General features: G+C 43.3%; 1 protein-coding gene across 1 annotated transcript in view; it reads left to right on the forward strand.

The window, feature by feature from the left end:
• LOC147336505 (uncharacterized) overlaps positions 1-17,255 on the forward strand; it is a 462,456-nt gene that overhangs the window by 212,950 nt on the left and 232,251 nt on the right. Inside the window, exon 2 of the mRNA XM_086285435.1 lies at positions 11,864-12,407. Within this exon, the coding sequence (XP_086141561.1) occupies positions 11,864-12,407 (544 nt within the window). The remainder of the gene's footprint in view (positions 1-11,863; positions 12,408-17,255) is intronic.

Here is a 17,255-nt window from a genome sequence, read left to right on the forward strand (position 1 = left end):
TGCAGTTTGCCACAAGCCATGTGGGGGACACAGCAAACATGTGGAAGAAGGTGCTCTGGTCAGATGAGACCAAAATGCAAAATGCTCTGTGTGGAAAACTAACACTGCACATGACTCTGAACACACCAGCCCCACTGTCAAATATGGTGGTGGCAGCATCATGCTCTGGGGGTGCTTCTCTTCAGCAGGGACAGGGAAGCTGGTCAGAGTTGATGGGAAGATGGATGGAGCCAAATACAGGGCGATCTTGGTTGCTGAGGGCTATGCTGTGGCTGAGCTGCAAGATTAACTCTGCAAAACCAACTTTCATCAAGTAACAGGGCTCTAGAGTGCAACCAATTTGGTCGCAAATGCGAATCCGTGTAAATGAGAGCAGGTACACTGATTCCACACAAAGACGTAAACACAGAACGGACCCGATGCATCAGAATCAACTTTGTCTTTCTCGGCTTTCTCACCCGACGGCTCGTAGACGGACACGCTGTCGGAGCTTAGCGATCCTGATGTGTCCGGTCCGCGCTGCGATTACGTCTTCTTGCGCTGATTCTGAGCTGCAGGTTTTGTCTCTCCAACCAAAATTCACAGAGCCAGCAGCAAAAGAAGCAGCAAACTGCGCTTCACATTTGATCAATGTCGTCATTAATTTTGCTGTTTTGCTTCCACGACTATTAAAATCACACTCCATGCACAGCTAGCTCTCTCTCTATCTCTCTCTGTACTTCAAGAACAGTTTCCCGTCTCCAATCTCTGTTTTTTGTATTATTCATTCGCTTATTACCCACCAGTCTACCGTTGTTTACAGCGCTGTCGGCTGCTGTCTTTTTCTTTTTTTCACTTAAATGACCTCGGACAAGAAAGCCTATTTTTTCTGTTGTTCAATACTGAAGAAATTTAAACTTCATATGCAGAACATTGTAGAATATTTTTAAGGTTATCTGCTATAAAAAGCCAGACCAGGAAAATCTCCTTCATGTTTTTCTGTGTTTTATTCTTAGTTACTTTCACACAAAGGCATCTGCTGTGATGTTCACAATTCTGATGAAGTCAGTACTGATAAATGATCAGAGTTATAATATTTCTGACTGTCTGAGGCTAAGTTGAATCGAATCGGGACTTTGAAAACCGGAATCGAATGGATTATAGAAATCAGTGATGATACCCAGCCCTAGTGAGCAGCCTAGGCACGACAGAAGTGGATGTAGCTGTAATAGGAAAACAACTATTGCTAACTTTTCTGTTAAGTCCTGATCCTTCTGAAATTCATAGCCAGTGCTCTGACACGGTGTCATCAATCTTTGAATGCTGAAAAAGCACAGTGTATCCAGAAAAACACATTATATTATATCAATTATTATAAAATTTGTGTGTGCCTAACTTTTTAAAGTTAGGCGTACCGGTACGCCCATGGCAAAAAGTTAGTCTAGAGCCCTGCAGTAAAGACGAGAGTTGGTTTTGAAAGGTGCAAAGAAGGGAGGGATGAGAAGTAAAAAGCAGCTACTGTCAGTCTTTACAGACAGAAGGACTGATTGGCTGTCTGGGAGCCCAACGGATGTTAAAAAAAAGAAAAAAAAAGTTGAAAACGTTGAAGGTTTGATCATCTACTCCCTCATCTCCATCTCGTTTTTACTCCCACTCATTTCCAGCAGCCGTCTCTGTTAGTCTGCCTTCCCATTTCCATCCTAATGAGGATTTATTCCCACTGAAGCAGCTGCACGGCGCAGGGAAAGAAGACGCAGGAACCGCACGCTGAGTTCATCCACAACTTCTGACCTTCCCTGTCTCTCTCCATCCACCTCTCTTCGATCCGTTTAGATGTTTACCTGTCCATGTGACTGTTGACATTAGGAAGCTGTCACTAAACTGCTGTCGCTGCCAATGACTGTCATGTCCCCCTCGAGTGTTAGCCCCCCTCCAGAGCTCTAAAGCACAGGCTTTAATAAGCCCGGCAAGAGAAATGCCAGCTTCCTATGCAGCCTGAGCTGAGAACATTGGAGTGACAAAGAAGAGGGGGGCAAAAGTCTGATGCACACTAGGGCTGCCACGATTAGTCGACTAGTCACGATTACGTCGACTATCAAAATCGTCGTTTGAAGCTTTGTAAGATCACAAAAGACGCAGGAATAAGTAGTAGGATTTAAGAGTGTAATAACGGACTGAAACAGAAGATGGCAGCACTGCATGTACAAGGATGCCAGCTGCCGTTAAACCCCGAAGAAGAAGAAGCTGTGTCCCAGAATTCATAGCGCAGCCCAGCTCAGTTTCCAACAATGGCGGCAGCTAGTTAGTTTTAATATTACTCTTATTATTCTTTCTGGGTCACAAAATAAACGTTTAACATGTTTTCAGGCGAGAATGTAGCTGTGTAAACCTCAAATATCTGCTCAGTTTATCAAGACACCACATATTTTCAAAAGCACTCCGATGTTTTCAGAGACTTCTGTTAGTCACTAGCTCGATAGCTAGCCGGGAGCAAGGCTCATTAGAGCCGGTGAGAACACCGGACTCCCGGCAAATCGTTTTCAAACCCACCGCCGTCTTTCGCTACTCAGGTTAAACATGATATAAGTCACTTAGATAACTTAAAAATGTTATTGTTTGGCTTTTTTTAGTATTTTATTTGTTCCTGAGCAAATCGGTTTAGCTAAGATTAAAGTTATAGTTTTTACACAGCTGAGTAAACGTCAAGCAGACAACTGATTATCAGAAGTGTGAGATGCTGGAGAATATACTCCGGTGTCCTGTTATATTTTAGATAGCAAGGAGCAGACGGCTGAGGTTATTAAACTTCACCGAAACAATCTGCAAATTTCATTAAAATTTAATAAACTATCAGCTTGTCTTTATTTTTAATTAGCATATACCTGAAACACTTAAAGCTGTAAGCTAATGATAGTTATATAAGAGCAGATGCTGCTGGTGCAATAAGCTGTACGTTTTACGTACAATGGATGATGATCTGATTTAGGGCTGCACGATTTTGCATAAAATGAGAATCACGATTTTTTGGCTTAGAATTGAGATCACGATTCTCTCACGATTTTCTTCCATCCATCTTCATCCGCTTTATCCGAGGCCGGGTCGCGGGGGCAGCAGCCTAAGCAAAGAGGCCCAGACCTCCCTCTCCCCAGCCACCTCCTCCAGCTTATCCGGGGGAATACCAAGGCGTTCCCAGGCGCAGGGAACAAACCCTCTCGTCCACCGGGAAAAACCCCAACGTACCGGCAGCAAGCCGAGGGGATATTAGAATACCCACCCCAGCCCGCCGCCTCTCACCAGGGGCAACGATTTTCTTTTCCAGTATAAATATTTATTGCGCTTATTAACTGCACATCAACTTCATAACAGTTGAGACTGAACATAAAAACAATAAATAAACATAAAAACAACAAATGTCTCACGTTTTGTTGTTGCCGCAAAATGTTGTACTGCTTGAAATTCCGTCTCCACCGTTGCTCGACACTGCGTGTATAGAGCAGGTAGTGCAACAATAGAAAAATAGTTGCGGGACGGCACTGTGTAGCGTTTGTCTAGGGTGTTGATAATTTTCCTAAATCGCTCGTTTTGCACAGTGTTGATGGGAGCCATATCTTTGATAAGGTGATAAGTGATAGCCTCCGTAATTTCTTTGTGCCTGCGGGAGTTCGACGGGTATAGGGAAGCGCTGTATAAGGTTCCCGTTATTGATGTTTGGGTGGTTGACCGGGATGGATTTTCTCCTGTCACTTTCTCGTCATCCCTGATGTGCTCTCAGTTGTTTTTTCCCTGCTAATATTAGCATCACACGGCACAGCTTCTGTATCACGTGGTATAAGGCTCCGCCCTTGTCATTTGTTGAGCAGGAAGAGTGAGCGCTTGGTTTCATGCAGAGTACGTCCCGGATCAAAATGCGGTACAATCGTCGTCGTCTTTTTTTTTTCTTTTTTCTTTTTTAAATCGTCATTTGGAAATGAGATCGCACATAAGTATGAATCGAGATCGCGATTTTCTAACGATTAATCGTGCAGCCCTAATCCTATTAGTCGACTAATCGCAAAAATAATCGGTGACTAGTCGACTATCAAAATAATCGTTTGTGGCAGCCCTAATGCACACAGGGAAAAGTTAGAGAGGAAAAGAGAGAGCAGGAAATTACTCTTACTCTTAGGACGTATATGGCCCAACAGGCCTCGTGATACAGATGAGCTACATCCTCCTGGAAAGCAGCTGCCAATACAGTCTCCCCCATCTGCTGCAAGGCAGATGCTTCAAAACAGAGTGAGAAGTAAAGAGAGAGGAAAGGAACTCAAACAAATTAACATTATATTTTATCTTTAATAATCATATATATTGCTTTACCAAAACAGCTTGTTTTTGTGTTTTTTAAACTACCATCTCTCTTAAACCAACTTGAATTGAACAGTGAGCACAGCCACTAAGTTCTATGTAACAAAAATACAGGGATGGGAGGGAGGGAGACGGTACCTGCACTGACGTTTAAAAAGAAGGAATAGGAGGAGGAGGGGTGGAGGTGGTGGAGCTCTCCGACAGGGGGAAAACTGAGATTTCAGTAAAGCTCAGTCCAAAGCACTTTCCTAATGATTTCCCTGTAACATTAGTCCTCGAGGTCCCCGTCACAGCAGACTACTGTGAGCGCCACCAGACAGTTAATGAGACAAAAACGAGACGCTCTTACAGCCAGGAGGATGCTTCCAGATGACGCTTGATTAATTTGATTGATTATCTGTGAATAAGTCTTGAGCTTCTCCTCAGTTCTTTATATTTTGCCTGTGCTGAGCCAGATGTTCTTCTTCTTCCTTTCTTTAGACTTTCTGAAGGTCATTTAAAGTTTTTCTTTGGACATTAACTACTTTTTCCACCCATTTTCAGTCCAGTCCTTGTACCTGATCGCTTTCAGAGCGATATTTTTGTTTTTTGGGGGGGTTAACACTTAGACCCCCGGAGAGCAGTCATTTTGGTTTTCTACCTTAGACCCCCGCGGAAAAAGGGCCACGTGTCAGGTCAAACACAGATGCAAAAAAGAATCAGGCCACTGTGCGATGTGTTCACTGCTACAGGTACACATGTGGTAAATGCAGACGACAGATACCGTGGCAGTGCCAGGATTGTGAGTGATTGCTGAGAATGTTGAAATGTACTCACTCACTTTTTATCATTATTTGTAAATATGTGTACAAATGGTTGGTTTTTTGTACTGTTTTCATCAATAAATGTCAGCAACAAAGGACATACAAAGGACATGTGTTGATTTCTCCCTAAGATGGCAAACTGAAACACTTCACTCCCCCACCCCCTCAATCACTCACCCCCACTCCCCTCCCTCCAGAATTCCTAGGTAACAACCTAATATACATATGAATGACTAGCCAATTTAGCTTCCACTTCCAGCATTTGACTGCTCTCCGGCTTTTAAAGGTAGAACGGTAGAAGCCTGGCAATCCCAGTGTTAAACCACTTAACCTAACTCAAGGGGACAAACCCGAGTTGTCAAATACAATACAAAACACACAACTTAGCAAAGAACCAATTTTAAATTTTATCTTTAGGGACTTTGTTACTAGCAACCTGTCACAGAAACACACTATTTAATTTCTTTGGATTGGGAAAGTAGAAGACAGAAAAAAAGGGGACAAGCTGAAAAATCTATCTACAGTGGAGGAACAGTACCTGAAAGTCATGTCAAAAAAAATTCAGCAAACACCTGACACAGGACCTGAAAGATGCACTTGGTCCTTCAGTTTATCCATCTAGTGTTCACCAAAGCCTCATCTCATGGTGTCAGTGAAGGGTGGCTGTCAAGAAGCCATTATTAAGGAAGGGAACAGGGAGAAAAGGCTGAGGGATGCCAAATTACACAACAACTGGACTGAAAATCAGTAGCAGCAGGTCTGATGGAGTGATGAACCAAAATTTGACAGTTCTGGTTCAAATTGTGGTAATATGTCTACAACCACCTGTAAACTACTGTACAGCTCTGCCATAGTTTGGGTCTGCATTTCAGCCAGGGTGTTGGATTTGGTCAAAATTGATGGAATTATGAAAAGTACCACCAGACTTTGATGCACCATGCAATACCATCTGGAAAGCGTCTGATCGGCAGCAGCTTACTAAACACATCGAAACACCATCATTCATGGACTGACCTGAGCCGTGTGGGATCATCTCGGCAGAGAATGGAACAAATCGGCAGCTGATATCGAAAGAAGAGCTCTGAATGTCCTTAAAGAAGCTCGGAGAACTATTCCTGAAGACTACTTAAAGGAATTCCAAAGAAATGTGCCTAAGAGAGTTCAGGGCGTGCTGAAGATAAAGATGCTCAAGCTCATTACCTCATTATATCAACTCTGTTTTTGCCTTTTATATTGTATTTTCATGTAAACTTTTCAAATTTAAACTGTTGCACCCGTTTCCCATTACCCAGCAAGTTATATGTTAGAATTAAGGTGTGGCTCAAACTTTTGCACAGTCCTACATTTCCCATCTATAAAATGATTTGACACCTGATAAACCTTTAAAAGCACTGACCTGCCTCTCCAACTATCTGTTTTAAACAACACGCACTTACCAGCAGTTGTGTTGCGTTTTCGTCAGGTTAGTGGCTCAGACCTAAAACAGCCCAACATTATCTCTAATTCAGGTCTGGACCCAAGCTGACCCATTAAAGTACGTGGTATTCCTTTTATTTGTACTTGTGTACTCAGGCATAAATTAGACTTTTCAGGTACAAACTAAATAACACAAAGAGGAGCTTATGAATAAGAATGAAACTGAGAGGCCCACTGCAAGAAGATACACACCCAAGTGCTGAGATTGTAAAGATGAAAAGTGAGCAGAGGAAAATGAGCGTTTCAGAACAACCAGGCGGTTTCCTCTTCTTCCCATCTGGCAGCCTCACAGCGGGGAGTTATGAGGTAGCCCCAACCTACCTCACATCTCCCCGCTGTGCAAGAACGAGCTCAGCAACACAAGCATCCTCTCTCTTTCGCGAGTGCATACGTGCACATCTACAGTGCTGCATGCCAATGAACCCATTTTCTTGGAGCACCTACACAAGCTGCAATCTACAGATCGTGTTTCACAGCGCTACAGCGAGAGGCAAACACCTCCCTCTGTTTGTGCTTCATTCTAGCTTCGCCCTTCTCTTCCCAACCACACACACCAACACCTTCCTCTTGTGAATTTTATTTTAATCCTTAACATAAAGACGGCTATAAATTAGGATAATCAAACTTGATTTATTACCTCCTGCACCCCCCCCCCCCCCCCCACCCACTGTGTGTTCAACAGGAAGCTAAAGACTGGTGCTGTTAAAGTGTTCAAAAAACAGCAGGAGCTCGGTGTGAGGCTACAGTGGGCCAAAAAACACAAGATGACCTCCAGCAAGGACAAAATGTATCTGGACGTCTCTGTGAGCATCTGTCTCACTGTGTAAGTGTAGCACAGTGTCTGTGTGTGCATGGCTGGGCAACAGAGACAGCACAACTGAAAGCACTCAGACGAGGACCCGGTGCATCGTCTGTCTCATCTCAGCCAGTTTACTTACAAACTCTTTAAGTTTGAATTTTAAAGCCGACAATGTGCACAGGGCAGTGATATTTAAAATGAAGGTAAACTATTCCAATCTCTGCAGCCCCAATTGTGTATCTCACACACACACACACACACACACACAGTCCTGAATTCATTACTGAAGTCTCATCCAGACGTTCAATGTGCTCTGTAATTAAATTGAGACGTGGGGTCAAAATTCCCGCCTAGATTGAGTGAGATGAAATAGAAATCGGCTCTCCTCTAACTGACTTTATAGAAATAATTACATAAGCTGCATTTATAACTGTTATTAAATAACAGCAGCACACGAGAACTAAAGTGTAATCCCAGCACATTTCGCTTCGCTTGCACTGATTCTTTAGAGATGACGACCGTGGTGGGTAATTAAGGGCAAACAATATACAAGTGGCGTGAAAAATGGAGGCTGCATTACCTTTCCAAAGCTTCCTTTCCCAATGGCCCGCAGTATCTGGAAGTGGTCAAAGTTTACTGTGGAGAAAATGAGAAGCAGTTAGTGAGAACGTGTCAGTTTGAGCTGAGCTATAAAACAGGGAACATGACATGTACAGCACTGTGCAAAAGTCTTGAGCCATCCCTCATTTGCTTCCAGGGATCCGGACTTCCCTGTAATCTTTAAAGTGGTATTAAGGAATAGCTCTCCAGGCTTTTTAAAGTGTTTCTGATTTTTAATCCAGGGCTTGTATTTGACCACTTTTTGTATGTTAAGACCCTTCACACTAATCTCTGAAACATTCAAACATAAACAGACACCTAAGTCACGGAAAGGACCAGAAAACTTAACAAAGAACCAATTTTAAATTGTATCTTTACACATTTACTTGCAGCCTATTGCAAAAAAACAAAAGCCCACATCATTTGTTCTCACTTCTTTAGTTGAAGAATGCAGTTAATAACACCGTTAACACAGACTGACCTGGCAAAACACGAAAAAATAAGGGGGTGGTTCAAGACTTTTGCTCGGTACTGTATGAGAAATGGAAATGTGCACTTCACAATATATCGCTGCACTTCGGCAGTACTGTGAAGATTAAATGTTTTTTCCTTCCCGATGCATGTGAAAGGTTAAGACTTACATCTCCAAATGTACTGGAACTGATTTGAACCAGAGGACTCAGCCACACTGTTCCTATGTACTGCATAAACACGTTTACCGATGAAGGTAAATCAGACGCTGTCCTGACTGTGTGGCTAAATTTTGTGCTGAAAGCATCAAATCAATTGAATATGATTAACTTGCTATGAGAGGTTTTTACTCCAAGTGTGACTTTTTCTGGGTTCATACACCTTTCAGGGTCAAATTCAAGCACTTTGTGAGCACGTTTAATGTCCATTTTCAACATTTTCCAGCACATTACCATAAAAAGGATGCATATTTCACTTCGCATCACCTGAGTAAGACCACGTGAAAGGCCAAATTAATAAGTCTTCTCATCAGATATTGATGCTTCTTTCTTATGTGACACAAAACACAGGAGGAGACAGATCTTTGCTTGTGTTGTTTTTTAAGTTCATTCATTCAAAACTAACTGTAAGACGCTTAACTACATTGCAGTCTGTGTTATTGTTGTAGACCTAATTATCACCTTTAAAGTGTTTGTGCTAATAACATCATGTAGAGTAAGACAGGCATAGAGAACAGCACTGACTGGGAGAGGCTTTGAACAGATGACATACTCAGATCAATTCAACACTTTAGACTTTAAAAATGCACAAGCGTCTTTCAAAAACCCATTTATTTAATCTATCATCATTGATATTATTATGTACAGTTATAATGTTCATCTCCCTTAAATAAACAGGCAGCCTTCAAGTGTGAAATAGTCACTTGTCTACTGTCTCAGTGGCTGATAGTGCCCCACAGGCCTCAATGTGAGCTTGAAGCCATTATGTTTCAATTGTTTAATGAGAAACAGATTTTGAATGAAAGCGAGGAAACTTCGGTAGCACAAAAAAGTGCCTATTCTTTGTTCCCATATGGTTCAGTCATATTACCGTCATTTCCCCCTAAGCTGTTCCCAAAGACACCAGGTTAATACTTGAAAAGGCTGCAGCGATACACAAAAATATCATCAATATTCTGTTTACTTGGTGACAACGTCGCTTTTAGCCTTCAATCAGAAAGCCTGACGTTGGCTAGTTAAGCATCGGGCTAACGTTTAACGCTTTCACTTGAGGGAAGTAACTCGTATTACTGCTACTGCTGTGTAATCTTGGTTCAATTCACAGCATATTCTACAAGTTACCCTGCAATAACTAACTGTTAGAATAGCGCCACCGTATTGTATCGCACTGAGTGCACTTCAATCCTTTATCCCGCGAGTTTGCTAGCTAGCAAAATAATAATACCAATTTTAAACAAATAACATGTGTAACATACACACTCGAGAAAATTATTTACTAGTACTTACGCAAACTCCCCCGTTGTGAAAACGTACAAATCCTTCTTGTATTTTTCGTTTTCCAGCAAACACTCATTAAAACGGCCTCCAGGCACATTAGCGCACTCACCCCCGACTGATCAGGGAGGGGGTGAGGGGTCACACACTGAAACAGACTAACGTGCAGAGGTACAGCCCAGGCAGAGAAATGTTGCTTTTAGACTTTGCGACTCGTTTTATTTCTCTATCTGATAAGATAACTATTCAATCAGATAGTTATTTGTGGTGAATGAAATACGGTTACAGTTTCAAGAAGTTTTAAGCACCAAATCCGAAATCCAAGCACTGCAATATTAAAATCCAATTCAATTTCTTGTTTGCTCCGAAATCTATGACATGACTATATACAGAAAAGCTTGACATGGTATGCAAAAACAACCCCGAAGACAATACAAATACAAATACATGAACAAAAAATGTTTTAACTGTCAGTTATGTCATTTTAAAATTTTCCAAAACTAACATTTTCTTTGATTGACTGATATTAAATTGATTAGGGTCAAGTTTAGTGTGAACAATATTACACAAGCAAGCACGTGTGTGCGCATGCGCACATATTAGAATCGCTTCGATCGCTTCTCATATGTGCGCATGCGCACATATTAGAATCGCTTCGATCGCTTGTGACGCGGTAACTTTGCTTTGATCCTTTCTGACGTCATAACTTTGCTTTGATCCCAAAACCCATAAATAGGAGCGCTCACCTGTTACTTTATGCTTAACGGACGTTGACCTGCAGCAACTAAAACCCTTTCGAGAAGTTTTGAGAGCAATTTACGAGAGAAACCAAAACAAGTTCAGTTTTGTTTCTCACCAATCCACAGCGCAAACAGACACATTACACCATGTCAGCCAACCCATCCTTCGGCTCAGATGAGCTTGGAATATCTAAAGGGACCATTTTGGGAGATCACCACATGGTGGAGGCTTTCCTTGGAGAAGGAAGCTTTGGTGTTGTAACGAAATGTCGCGATACAAAAAAGAACCAAACTGTTGCTATTAAAGTCAACAAGAGCGACCCTGAAATTCTGCTCCAGGCAAAACTGGAAATTTTCATCCTGGAGCAGCTACGACGCTTGGATCCAGACAGGTGCAACATTGTCGAATGGAACGGCTATTTCCTCGATGGAGAGCGCATTTGCTTGAATTTCGAACTCCTCGACCAAAGCCTGTCAGACTACATAGGGGACCGGAATAACCAAGGTCTCCCAATGAGAGAAATCAGGCCAATTTTGCATCAGCTCGCAAATGCTCTGTTCCACCTGGGTTCTGTGGGAATAGTGCATGCTGACCTCAAACCTGTCAACATCATGGTTGTGAACCGCAGTGAGTCTCAAGTCAGAGTCAAACTTATAGACTTTGGCATCGCATGTAACACCTCTGCAGTGATTCCTGGTGACTGTGTGGGGACAATTGGTTATTGTGCACCTGAGATTATGCTTGGCACTCCATATGATGAAGCAATCGACATGTGGTCTCTGGGGCTGGTAGCTGTGGAGCTTGCTACAGGGGTGCCTCTCTATCCTGGGGAAGACGATTATGACGTTTTGAAATTCATAATTGAAACCCAGGGTCAGCTACCAGATCATCTCCTAGAGTCTGGCTTGTACACTGACAGCTATTTCATCGAGGATAACCACAACGAACAGCGCTGGACATTTAAGACCCAAGAACAATTTCAATACGAGACAGATTATCGATCCAAGGAAACTCGATCGATAAAACTTAAGTGTCTCGATGACCTCGAACAACTGCTGAAAGTTAGGCAAGGACCGGAAAATGGCCAAACATTATTTGTAAGGCTAATCAAAGAAATGTTGGCCTTGGATGCAAATCAGCGCATAACACCCTCGGAGGTTCTGAAGCATCCCTTTTTCGACCCTGGCCTCTCAAGGAGAACCCCCTGCACGGACATGAATAGTACAGGGGGAGAACTCCTTGTGCTCTCTCAGCAGCCTTCAAGCTGGAAAAGTCATGGATCGCAAAAATTCAGCTACAGTTTCCAAAACTCAGTTGAATTTCCTCAAAAAAGAGACATCAACACCTCAGCCAACCCATCTGCCTCTGAAGATGATCTTCAAATAACGAAAGGGACCATTTTAGGAGATCAACACGTGGTGGAGGCCTTCCTTGGAGAAGGAGGCTTTGGTTTGGTAACCAGATGTCGCGATACAAAAAACAACAAAACGGTTGCTATTAAAGTCAACAAGAGCGACCCTGAAATTCTGCTCCAGGCAAAACTGGAAATTTTCATCCTGGAGCAGCTACGACGCTTGGATCCAGACAGGTGCAACATTGTCGAATGGAACGGCTATTTCCTCGATGGAGAGCGCATTTGCTTGAATTTCGAACTCCTCGACCAAAGCCTGTGGGACTACATTGGGGACCGGAATAACCGAGGTCTCCCAATGAGAGAACTCAGGCCAATTTTGCATCAGCTCGCAAATGCTCTGTTCCACCTGGGTTCTGTGGGAATAGTGCATGCTGACCTCAAACCTCAAACCTGGGGGACAAAACCTTGTGCTCTCTCAGCAGCAATCATCATTTGGGTGGCCAGAATTTTAGGGGAGCTAGAAATTCTTGTGGAAAAAAAGCCCAAAACAATAACATCAACAAAAACAACCAATGAATGTGGTCTTAAACTTGGGCACAATTTGGCTTGAAATCCATCAACTAATCTCTCAATATTCAAAGCGGAGCAGCAGACAACTTACCATCACATCAGTCCTTCAATCAGACCTACAACAAACGTCTTCCTTCTCTCTTTTTTTTTTTTTTTTTTTTTTCTTTTTAAATGACATCAGAAACAGCAGTATGCGACATTACGTGATGGCAGAGCTTCAGTTCATCCTTTCCTTCCCAGGAGTTTTGTTTTGTTTTGTTTTTTTTAATAAATAGGACAGGGGGAATGAATGAGAGAAAGAGGGGGACAGAAAGAAAGAAAACCAAAGGGGAGAAGAGACGGTGAGAAGGGGGGGGGAAGAGAGAGAAAAAAAAAACAAAAAAACAAAAAAAAACTCCTGGGTCACCTGTATGGAGAAAAAAACAAACAAACAAAAAAAACAAACAGAGGAGACCGCAAACAACAAAGAGCAACATAATAATAGAGAAAACAAAGCACCATCACAATAAACTAGCTAGTCATAGATATCAATAGTTACTAAATAATAAACGATATTGTGCAGCACGCAAGATAGACAGCGCACAGTGTGCTTTGAGGCAGCAGCCAAGAAAGCTTTAGTCCGCGTCTGTGAATACCCATGTGTGCATACCTGTGTGGATCAGCATGCTTGCATTCCAAAGGTTTCTCCATGTAATGATCTGCTAGGGAGTGTGGGGGGGCCACAGCCCCGTCCTCCAGGGTGTGAAGCGGGTATGGAGGAGATCAAAACTCCAGACATCCAGAGGTCCCCAGAACACAAGAGACCATGGAAGACCAACAGAGGGGCAGCCGCGCCACTGTTCCAGTAAGAGCTGAGGAGAGTCCCAGATGAGGGCTCGCCCAGCAGCCGCGGAGCAGAAGTCAGGGGGAGTTGCAGTGACGCGCCCGTGAGCTCCGCCGGCCCCCAGCTGTGCCTGAGTGACCGAGCCCCAGGCCGAGAGGCCGGGGGCACCCCACCTCCAAAGGGGCCCGAGCGAGCCCCAGGCCCCAGGCCCCGACAAGCGGCCGCCAAGGAGTGAGCCGGTGTGTACCCGGACGCCCACCCCCAGACACAAAGAACCACCAACACACCGACACCTGAGGGAGTCCGCCACCGGCAGGGGAAGTGGTGGTGGGTGGAGATAGGCCTCCAAACCTTGGAGGGCCTGAGGTGTCCCCAGAGAGGTGGCGTCTGATACCCAACCTGACATATAGACACAGACATACAGGCACACACAGACACAAACATCCATTCCCACCCTCATGCTCTCATATGCACTTACTCCACACTCAACCAACGTGGAGACAGACATAAAGAGACGCTGTACACACAATCACACTCCCCAAGCGTACTCTACAAACCGGGTCTAGGTACCCTTGCCCCTGGAGGGGGGAATTGCACCCAGACCCAGGTGGTGTTACCCTTTTCCCTGCGGTGGGGAGAGGCAGACCACCCCGACTCCGCAGCAGCAGGGAGGCCCCACACCCCAGACCGCAGTCGGACGGCCAACTCCTCCTACTAGCCCTCCCGCTCCAGCAGGCCGCAGAGAATGGGGGTGGGAGAAGACTCCAAACCTCCCTCCACCCGCTCATTGTAGTGTTGATTCATATGTGTTCTAAGGTGCAAAAAACCCAGGAGGGCATGGAGCTACCTGCCAAGGAGCAGCAGGTAAGCGCATAGTCCCTCCTGCTAGCCCTCAATGACTAAGTGTATTTAAAATTGAGAGGTGGGCAACGACGTCAGGGGTGAGGTATACACCCTGATGGTAATTTGGACTCCGTGATTGTGCCCACCCCCAAGATCCTATATGTATGTGTAATGAGAGTGTGAATAATGTGAATGTCTAAGTTGTGGGATAAAATTGAGGCAGAGGCAGCCAGAAGGGGACAGAGGGGGGGGGGGGGGGGGGGGGTCTTCCTTCTCTCACCCCAACCGGTCGCAGCAGATGGCCGCCCCGACCTGAGCCTGGTTGTGCCGGAGGTTTCTTCCTGTAAAAAGGGAGTTTTTCCTTCCCACTGTCGCCAAAGTGCTTGCTCATAGGGGGTCATATGATTGTTGGGTTCTCTGTATGTATTATTGTAGGGTCTACCTTACAATAATACATACAGCCTTGAAGTGACTGGTGATGTGATTTGCTGCTGAATGAATTGGGAACTAATTGGAAATCTGGATATTAATTAAATAAACCTGCTTTGAGCATCAATTAATTGTTGTTTGAAATTCTTTATAAATATATAAATATAGTGCCACTCTTCTACTGTTTAAATTGCAACTGTTTAAAACTGACTAATTTATTCATACACTTGAGCATAAACACACGCACAGTAAATGGCCTGTATTTGTACAGCGCTTTACTTAGTCCCCAAGGACCCCAAAGAGCTTTACACTACATTCAGTCATTCGCACATTCACACACACATTCACACACACATTCACACACTGGTAATGGCAGCTACATTGTAGCCACAGCTGCCCTGGGGCGCACTGACAGAACATTGCAGAACCTTCAGCACCTCGTATGAAAAATATTTGACTGTGTGCATGCTTTTAGCACTGTTTGGATTTGAGAAAATCTAAAATAAATCGAAATTTGCTTTTAGAAGTTGTTTTATAAAGTTCAGTGGTATATCATGCATACAATAGGACATCTATTTAGATTTACATCTTCCACAGAAAAAACTGCACATTACTGAAACTTAGTATACTGGACTTTGTTGTTGTCCCACACAGGTTCAATTTCGAGTGGTAGATGGCTCAGTGCTCAGTCAACCAAGATTTTATGATAGTGGGCACAATGAGATAGATAAGCTGCTTGTAAACAGTACTTTTATGCTCTCTTTTTCCATTTGGATAAGAAAGAAAGAACCAGGAAACAAAGGCAAACAAATAATCTGTGCCTTTATCCCAGATTCACATTGTAGGAACAGCTGCTCAATGACCACTGTAGTCTTTGCTTACTGCACTTTTATCTAGATCTATGCAAAGTGATCCACTACACCTACTTTTACAGTTAAATCATTTTATGAGCACTGATGCCATTTTAATCTGAGTTTCTACTCAAATACAATCAGTAAAGAAAAACACAGTCTGTGACGTTTGTTTTGAAGGAAAAGGTATTCCCTGCAAATGTTTATCTGTGTGAGACTATTCAGAAAACAGTCATTTTGTTTTATAGGTGAGACACTTGGCCTCTTTTTTCCTTGTTCTACGTTTGTCTTTTGTCCGATTACTCTGGAACACAAGATGGAAAACTGATATTCTCATGTTAAAAATATAGAAAAAGGATTTTATCACCCATAAATGTTAACTTCTCATGCCTCTAAGCACAAGCAGGAGCAGAAGTGCCCTCTGCAGTTTGTATGTGGAAGTGCAAAAGCTTACAGCACCTGGTATTCCCAGGCAGTGTCCCATCCAGGGCCGTGCAGAGAGCTTTAAAGGGGCGGGTGCTCAAAGTTAAAAAGGGGCACATTGAACCAGGTTGAATAACAACAACACACATTCATCAAGAATCTAATATGGGAAGGGCAGGGCTGTGTTGATCTGAGACTGTAGACATTAAAAAGTCCATAGGAGAGATGGTAGCTGATTAAACAAGTGTCATGAGATAATAACAAAATGCAAAGATTGGTGACAGCGCTTGGAACCATAAGGCAACAAAAACTATGAGAAATAAACTAGACTCTGCCTGTGAATCACTCTTTGCTTCTCTTCTTCCTTCCATCCCATCATTTCATATATCACTCTCTACTTGCTGTCTATCTGAGAACAAGGCACAACTTGTTATTGCAATAAACTATAATCTAATCATCCACACCTAACAACTCAGGCACTTAATCTATAATACACTCAACAAAAATATAAACGCAACACCTTTGTTACTGCTCCCATTCCCAATGGGATGGACGTAGAGACCTAAAATTCATTCCAGATACACAATATAACCATCCCTCCCAAACAGTGGTCACAAATCAGTCCAAATGTGTGGTAGTGGGCACATCTGCTATATTGAGATAATCCATCCCACCTCACAGGTGTGCCACATCAGGATGCTGATCTGACATCATGAGTAGTGCACAGGTGTACCTCAGACTGCCCACAACAAAAGGCCACAGTTCTCCCTCTGAACCACTAGATGTCTCTGTTATCTAAATGAAGACGTGCAGCACAGCAACCACAGCAGCGCTCAGATCACACGTGTCCTGTTATTATGTATAAAAGCATGAAACAGGTGAGACAGGTGGGATCAATATTAATGTTGTGGAAATATATGAAAAAGCAACAGAAGAGTGAAAACATTTCGTGTTTCTAGAAAGATCTTTCAGCTCACAGCTGCTCACAGACTGTATTTACAAGTGACAAACTGCAACTCTACAGTACATCTACAGTATATATCAAATATATTCTGTATTCAAATCTATTGAGTGATGTTTGAAAGTCTTTCCAGGTGAGTTTGATCCAGGAGGGTCTGAAGCCAGAGTCAGACAGAGACTGTGCAGAGATTGTAGAAGGACAGAGCAGCAGCAGAGCAGTCCAGATACACTGATGATCCTCTGTCAGATCCAGAGGGACACACAGGGATGATGCTGGACTCTACATTGTGTCTGAC

The sequence above is a fragment of the Aulonocara sp. 'chitande type north' Nkhata Bay genome, linkage group LG3, assembly GCF_057382095.1.
Source record: "Aulonocara sp. 'chitande type north' Nkhata Bay isolate Kocher_YH1m ecotype deep benthic linkage group LG3, A_spYH_male_GT1.1, whole genome shotgun sequence".
In the NCBI taxonomy this organism is placed as follows: Eukaryota; Metazoa; Chordata; class Actinopteri; order Cichliformes; family Cichlidae; genus Aulonocara; species Aulonocara sp. 'chitande type north' Nkhata Bay.